Source organism: Orycteropus afer, unplaced genomic scaffold, assembly GCF_000298275.1.
Source record: "Orycteropus afer afer isolate SDZICR_OR568_19922 unplaced genomic scaffold, OryAfe1.0 scaffold00347, whole genome shotgun sequence".
Lineage (NCBI taxonomy): Eukaryota > Metazoa > Chordata > Mammalia > Tubulidentata > Orycteropodidae > Orycteropus > Orycteropus afer.
The window spans coordinates 665,727-674,449 of NW_006921934.1; the positions used below are offsets into that span (position 1 = coordinate 665,727).

At 33.1% G+C, this 8,723-nt stretch overlaps 1 protein-coding gene across 1 annotated transcript in view; it reads left to right on the forward strand.

Moving 5' to 3' along the window:
* DNAJB6 (DnaJ heat shock protein family (Hsp40) member B6) overlaps nucleotides 1-8,723 on the forward strand; it is a 60,197-nt gene that overhangs the window by 23,640 nt on the left and 27,834 nt on the right. Inside the window, exons 5-7 of the mRNA XM_007952570.2 lie at nucleotides 1,032-1,163; nucleotides 3,425-3,566; nucleotides 4,066-4,136. Coding sequence (XP_007950761.1) covers nucleotides 1,032-1,163; nucleotides 3,425-3,566; nucleotides 4,066-4,136 — 345 coding nt within the window. The remainder of the gene's footprint in view (nucleotides 1-1,031; nucleotides 1,164-3,424; nucleotides 3,567-4,065; nucleotides 4,137-8,723) is intronic.

Below are 8,723 nucleotides of genomic sequence, written 5' to 3' on the forward strand. Positions count from 1 at the left end.
ATCCTCAAGATTTCACATTTCTTTTTCTCATAAATCTTCCATTTGCTTAATTACATAGAACCTAAATCAAACCAAACTCACTGCCATTGAGACGATTGCAACTCACAACAGCCCCTTGCTTGGGTTTCTGAGGTGGTGTTTACACAAAAGTAGATTGGCCAATCTTCCTTCCAAGGAGTGGCTGACATAGAATCATGGTAGATAAATAATGGTTTATATAATACGTTTTCAGCTAGTACTTGTAGATTTAGAACAACAAAAAAGAAAAACTAAACTTTCCTCACTAATCCTATTTTTATTTTCAGGAGCATTTTGGCATCCCCAGTAGAATTATGGTGCTTACTTTTGTGTCAGCTTTCTGTGAAAATAACAAGCACAATATTATGTCTACCAGTTTTAACATTTGTCAGATTTGACTTCAACTAAAACTTTAAAAAGTTCTCTTTGAGACAACAAACTTACAGAAACGTGAAAGGAACCTGCAGAATCTTTGACACAGATCTCATCCGTTGTTTACTTTTGCCCCATTTGCTACACTATTCTCCATTTTTATATATGTATGCTTGTTAGAGTAATTCATTTTTATGCCTTATTTCTGAGTTACTTTGAAGAAGGCAATGCATACTCAGTGAAATAAGACAATCTGAGTGCCAACCACTTTAACCTTTCCCACAATCGCAGCAGGAACAGTGTTTAACATGGTGGTAGATAAATGATCATATTAAAATACCTCTCTTTCCGTGAATTTGAAATGTACTTTAATCTCAACTTTTATATTTCTGTATACGTTGTCTTAATACACTGGTTGCATATTCTATAACATGTTCTAGTTTTTACTATGTTTAAACTCGTAAGTAGAGTTGTTTGGGGAGGTGGGCTTTGTATATATTTACTTAAATTAACTTGTTTTAAAGGTTTTTGTTCCTAATAGAATAGTGTAAGGCCATTAACCCATTTTTCGTTTTATCAGATCTCCGATGAAAAACATAAACTTAAAGGATTTTACAATATACACTTATGCTTGTTTTCAGAAGACCCATTTGAGGACTTTTTTGGGAGTCGCAGAGGCCCTCGTGGAAGCCGAAGCCGAGGCCCGGGATCCTTTTTTTCTTCCTTCAGTGGGTTTCCCCCTTTTGGAGGTGGTTTTCCTTCTTTTGACACAGGTACTGAAGCTGCAACTTAACCTATACCTGAACAAAAGTTAGTTCTTTCAAATGGTCCTTTTAGTTAGAGAAGATTCAAAGTGTGTTTATTCCTTGTGTGATAGATTTGGTAACATTTTTTGTGTGTTACAAATATGTGCTTAATAAACTATATTTCTTTCTAATCTTCCAAAGAATTTTACACTTGAAAACCCACTTCTAAAGTTACTCGCTAAAGATCAAAATTCAATGAATTCTTTTGTTAAAAGCAGTAATGTGTTTTTGGGATAAATAAATGCAAAAAGCCCAGTTAGATAACTTCAGTAAACCTACCTTTGTGGTTAAACAAACAAAAAAAAAACCCAGACACAGTGTAGTAGGAGAACATAACATGAAGGAAAGAGATTGGGCTTTAATCTTGGCTGCATGATTTAAGGATTTGACCAAGCCCACCTCTGTGTACTGATTTTCCCTACTAGTAATGTTCAGTTATTTATAATTGCCCTGCTGCGTGCGCATGTGCGCGCGCACACACACACACACACACACAGTTGTTAATGGTTAATGGTTAATTTATGTAAAGGCTGTTTATTAAATTAGAGTAACATTCATATATGTGATGATATCGTTGTTTTACTTAATGAATTAGAATCTTGGCCTGCTACCTTTTTTGGTGGAATGTAATCTAGTTCCCTCTTTACTGGAGGAGTTGTTTGTTCTTATTGGCTCATTTTTTATTTTTAAGTCTCTGTGGTGAAAATTAATAGTGCTTGTTATACCTGATACTCTCTTTGTAATAAATACTTAAACCTCAAATTTTATTCCCTTTCTAATAATGTATAATCACCTAATATTTAGGTAGATAGTCTGCCTATTTGGTTGGACTTTATTACAGAGAGCAATATTTGATATACTTTCCCCAACATATATTTTTTTAATTAGGTAACATGTAATATGCTAATCATAGATGAAGGGAGAGTCACTGAATTAGCTGATAATAGCATCTTGAAAATAGTGTTTTATTTGGAATTTTTAGTTAAGGAATGACTGGTTAATAAGTGGGGTGTGTAGAGTGTGTGAGGAGGAAGTGGTCTCCAGCATCAAAGAGTCTTACAGGCTATTGTGTGAGCCCAGGCTCACTCTAGACCTATACTGTTCAGTATAGTAGCCACTAGCTGCATGTGACTGCTGAGCACTTGAAATTGGCCAGTCCACATTGGAATGTGTTATATAAAATACATGCTGCATTAAATGATTTGTGCTTAACTACTAACCTAAAGGTTGGTGGTGGTTTGAACCTACCCAGCTGTGCTGTGAGTAGCAGTCTGCTTCTACAAAGATCACAGCCAAGAAAACTTTATGGAGCGGTTTCACTCTGTATTATAAGGCATCATCAGGAGTCAAAATTGACTTAGTTGGCAATGCGTTGGTTCTTTTTGTTGTTTGATAATTGCAACATAAATACTAGAGTTTGCAGATTTGAAAAATATAAAATACCTTATTATTATTATTTTTTAACGAGGTCAATAGATAATTTTAAATTACATATGTGGTTCACGTTACATTTCTTTTAGATATCACTGGTTCCAGTCATTGAATTATGTTCAGAGTGTGTGGGATATTTAAGTATTTTGGGAGTAGAACAATTACTACTCTTTTTTAACAAGCCAACCAGTCTTAAAATTCCATCTGACTCTTTTAACAAGCCAACCATTTTTAGAATTTTATCTGATTTAGATTGGTTTTAGTGAGAGATGATGGTAAGTGATGACTGATGCACATTTTTACCCTTTGTGGTCACAATGCAAGAAGGTAAGCAGAAGTTAGATTTGGCATCACGAGGAGGGCGAAGATAATGTTTTTGAAAGATAAAGACATATATTGCTATCTTGCTTCCTCTGTAATGCATGGTTCCAAGTAGATTATACATAAATAGGGCAGATGTTTTGCATGTTGAAAATGCCAGCAAGTTTTGGCACTGCACTATTTAAAGGAGAAAGAGTGCATGAGAGAATATGATTCAAGAAATAGCTGGTTCTCTTTTTTCCCCCAGAGTACACATTTAATGATTCAAATGAAAGTATGTTAGTCTTTTTTTCCTTAGGGTTCTGTTGCAGTTCAGCGTTTGCCCCATTTTAGTATGGTTTTTGTTTCCCACAGATGATGTGCACATCTTTTTTTTTTTAATCAGGTGATCTAATAAATTTTGAAACTCAGTAATTTTCGCATAAAATATCTTATGTATTAGTTTCTAATCATCTTTCTTTGCTGTTTTTCTCTAGGATTTACTTCGTTTGGTTCACTGGGTCATGGAGGCCTTACTTCATTCTCTTCAACATCCTTTAGTGGTAGTGGGATGGGCAGCTTCAAATCTATATCAACTTCTACTAAAATAGTTAATGGCAGAAACATCACTACAAAGAGGTACAGTGTTATTATCTGTTTTAAATATTTTTAAATAAGTGTTAATTGATGCTACATTGACTTTTCAAATCTCCTCTTACAGTACGAGGTGCTGGTAGTATAGTAAATCTGGCATCATGAAAGACTTTGATTTAATGTCTGAAATTTAGCCAAAGCTTTTACTTTTTAACATTTGTTTAATTTATTAGGGAAATCTTCATTTAGACTCATATACTGCTCATTAACAGTATATCTGCATGTATTTAGACTTCAGTTATATAGTATTTGAGGCAAAAGTTTTATTGATGTTACAAATTTATTTTAGGAAAGAAAGATTCATTGTCCACAGGTTGGATTGTGATGTTTTTCAGCCAAAAATTAGTTATTTCTTATGTATGCGTGTGTGTGTGTACGTATACACACAATGTATGTTGTAGGTGTATCTTTTTAAAAATCAGATATATTCACACATATATTTACTTTAACAAAAAAAGGTTTTTAAATCACTTTTATCCTACAGAATTGTTGAGAATGGTCAAGAAAGAGTAGAAGTTGAAGAAGATGGCGAGTTAAAGTCATTAACAATAAATGGTAAGGAGCAGCCGCTACGCTTGGATAACAAGTAATTCAACGCACGCATTTAACAGAAATGTTAAACTATTACAAGCACCATTTGAGGATTAACAGGAACATTTTTTTGAAGATTTCAAACGAACTCTACTTTCAGTATAACTGTACCTAATCTAAAGTATTTATAAACAGCTCGTCGGAGCACCTATTTGTCATAGACTTTTGAGTTTATTGTTGGGACCACATTAATAGGACCTTTTTTTTTTTTTTTTTTTTTCCGTCTTTAAAACTGTTGTAAATTTATGTATGCACTTTGCTTTTTTTTTTTAATTTTTGAAACTGAATCCAAGGCGAACCGTGATTCTTTAATAGAGCTAGGAGAAAATTGTACACTAACACCAGCATGGATCTTGCTTTTTCCATTTTGTTTGAAATGTGAGCCAAGTAGTTTCAGTCTGCTGTGAAGTTAACATTGCCAGATGAACCTTCTACAGAAATAATTTCCTTTCTTTTTATTTTTCTTTCCAGTATTGAGTAGTGAAAGATTAATACATTAATGGTAATACATTTCTGGTTTAACATAAATTAAGGATGTTTTCTAGTTGTGCATGAATGCTGGCAACTTAGAAAGTTTTGAAAATTGTTTAAATATGTAATGTTAAAGCTTAGGTTTAAAAGTAAAGCTGGTAAACTGGGTCTTTGTCATTTGCTTTAAAAAAAAAAAAAAAAGAAAATAAATGCTAATGTGTTTTGTGCATTCTTTCACGAATGGGATTTGTAGCCTTCTTGTGTCTGTGTATGATTTTTGTGCCTAAGGTTCCAGTGTCACTTTATTAGCATTTCATTCTTTTCATCATTTTACATGTAGACATTTAATTCATTTTATTTAGAGAGTGCTTGACAATTTTCCTCTGGATATTATGGATTGACCTAGCAATTTATTCAATTTAATTATGATATCATTTTTAAGAGAGTGCGGAGAAAAAGTTTATTAAAAGTATGTCCTAGTTTATTAGGATATATTATTACTTGATGTAAGTTCATTTAAGGATACTATGCATGGTAAAGTCATGGAATGATTTAGATGTGGGCCAAAATAAAGGTATGTCTTTTCTTTTTCAGTCTGTAAAATCTATTATGATCACTATTGAGATCTAGAATTCCAACTGTAAAGAATTATTAAACTAGACTTTAATTACATTTAAATTACACCAGTCTGTTTTATTGTTTTAGAAATAAGCAGTGTGAAAAACTGCTAGAGGGTTGGGAAATTCTTTTGGTTATCCCTGACAGATTTCAGTTAACTCAGATTAATTTGAAAGGATATAGAAATTTTTGATGGTAGCATAGAACCCTTAAAGAACATGGTATATTTAAGATATTTTTGAAACTGTAAATAAGCAGAAAGTATTTTAAGAAATCTCATAGGGGCTTTAAGAAAAACTAGCAAGAACCAAAAAATGCAGTAGTGGGTATCTTAAATATATAGTACTTATGAGTAACTTATTGCAGCACTCCATGTCTTTATGTAAGGTAGATTTTCAGTCACATCATGCGTTGGAAAACAGTTAAATTTGTGTGTGTGCGTATGCATGCGTGCGTGTGTGCGTGCATGTTGTAAAATCTAGTTCCACAACCAGAATTTTAGTATTCAAAAAAACCTCATTTTGTTGATATCAGAGTTACTAAAGGAGAAATATAAGTAGATACTCCAATTATGAATTCATTCAAGTAGATACCTAATATACAAATAGTCCTGAAGTTAAGACTTAGAGCTTTATATTTTTTATTAATGGGTATGGTGAACCAGTGTTAAAACAATCTTGAGAAATCACCAAGAGAGACCAGGGAAATGGAAAGTTTTGAAGGCAAAAGAAATCTGATCTGTCCCATGATTGTTAAAGTGTACTAAGAAACAGTTTGCTATAATTATGATTTTTCAATGGTTTTTTTTGTTTGTTTGTTCTAAACATACTGGGATGTTCAGATGTTGGAATATTTAGTATAACTTTAGCTGTGACTGATTTACTCAACTTGATGTTGCTGGTATAAGATGTTTGATTCAAAGGAATCTGTTTGTAAAATTTTTTTTTTTTGAAGTATTATCATCAAATACTCATTCTGTACATTTGACAAAAATTACCTTTTTTTAATTCTACTCTTATTGATTGGAAAATTAATTTTATCACATTAATAGGGTAGAAAAAGTATTAGTAGGAGTATTAAAACTTACTCTATTAATTGAATAGGAAACTCAGTTTTTGGCTACTATGATATTAAGGAGCCTCAGTTACACCTTGGTTAAAGTGCTCAGTTGCGAAGCTGAAAGGTCATTGGTTCCAAAGGTGTAATCTTTATGGATGCAGACTGCTGCTGATCTTTCATGTGGTAGTAGCTGAGTGCTTAATCACTGTGCTTGTAGGACCTCCTTCCCTGAGACTTCAGGGGTTGCTTTATGTAATGCCAGTATTCTGATAAAGGTAGTAGTATCCAGGATTCGAAGGAAATGAGTAATGTTCTCCATTAATCATTTCAGCAATCTCTTTTGCTACTTCTTAGAAAGGGTTCCATGGCTTTTTTAAAGGGTCCCCACGGTTATGCACAGATGAACTGATAATGTAATCAAGGGCATTGAACAATATGAAGTACTATAGGAAATGGGATTGAAGGAAATACCCCTAATGTCCAGAGAACAGAATCCTTGCCTTCCCTTAGAGCAAAGGGCTGAATTGCCAGTGCATTATCTCTGCTGGTGTCTGAGATCAGTTTAGTATGCAGTGAATGAATGGCTTGGGACACAGAAGTTGCTTTTTCGTGTTGAGATACTCACTGCTGTCGAGTCAGATCTGACTCATAGAGACCCCCTCCTTGGGTTTCCGAGATGGTATCACTACAGAAGTAGATTGCCCACTTCCTTCTGATGTGTTGAGATAGGCACACATTTAAAATTGGTGCATAATCATAAATTACTTGCCATGAAGAGTAAGCTCCTATCAACTCTATGAATTAGAGTGGCCCTTTGCTCACATACTTTGTAATATTGTCTGTAAACAATTTTTAAAATGTGCATTTCTTTGGACAATTATGCTGAGCATCTTTTTTGTATGTATGTTAGCTTGTATAAGCCTATAAAAACCCATTCTACAATAATTTATTAATCCTTTATTGTTTTGATTTTTTAAGTTGATTCTTGTATCTTAATATATCTTAACTATATGGCAATCTTAATTTTTCATATAGACAGATGTTGTGTGTATATCCCCTCTGGTTTTAATGATGTGTTTCTTCCACACTTGATTATGACCTGGTATCTGTTTTCAGCATTTTACTTTCTTGTGTTTTCTCTGGTTGGTTCTTTATCAGGAATGTTTGTATGTGTTAAGTATCTGATTTTCTTTCATATTTCCTGCCATTGTTACCTACTTAATTACACATACAGTGATTGTTGGATCTTTCTATTTTGTTTTTACTTTATTTCTGTGCCGGTATCACACTATGTCAATTACAGTAGCTACTCTATCAATTATAGCAGTAAATTTAAAAGGGCAGTTTCTTTTTTAAAATATTTCTTGGTTCTTACTTTTATACTTTTGAATTAAATGTTCATTCAGTTTTAGGAACTCCTTCCCCAGTAGCTGCAAAACAATAGATTAATTTGGGATAAAACATGACATTTCAGGAACAATATGGTGCGTGGTGTCCCTTTCTTAAAATCTTTTATAGGTGGGCACATTTCTTAACAGTATTGCTAGTTGAAGCTGAGATCTTTCTATGTGTGTTTCCTTTTCTGAGTGGTTATATTGATAATCAGTAAGAAAATCATTAAGTCTTTACATTGCCTTTTACCCAGTCACAATATATTGGGTTTCTCTAATTTTTGGAGGGAGAGAAGCTATCATACACTTTTTAAAACTAGAAAATTCTATAAATACTCTCATTTTTTATCTCTTAGTTTTAAATTATTGTAAAATTTTACTTGATGATTAAATTTTAATGTTTTAATATGGTTAATTATTGATGTCAAGCACTTTGGCTTTGTTCCACAGTAGGCTAGTTTTAGTGTTGTACCATGTGATAATGCTTGTGGTTTCTTTGAAAGATTAGTTACTGTATTTAGGACAAAAATCTCTTGTTTCATAATATTCTTCAGAAATAGCTCTTAAAATTTACTCATTGACTTTGTGGGACATCAAATCGGTTTGACTTAAATTTTCCTTAGGAATTTAGATTGATCTGTTTTGGTATTTAAAGTGTTATAGTTTATTAAAGGAATCTGGTGGTATAGTGGCTGAGACACTTGACTGGTAACTGGAAAGACAGCGGTTCAAACCCACCGGCTGCTCTGCAGAAGGAAGACTGGGTCTCGGAAAACACAATAGGGGTTGCTATGAGTTGGAAACGACTAAATGGCAGTGAGTTTTGGTTTATTGGTTTTTAGTTTCTTTAAGTCATTTGTAAAGTATTTTGTGTTTTTCTGTTCCCAAGATGAGATTCAGTTGAACTATAAAGTCACTTGGGCCAGACTCATTTTTTTATAGTTCCTGATCTTTTTTTTTTTTTTTTTTTAAAATTGAAATTTTGCAGACTGTGAGGTTTAGGTCAATGTGT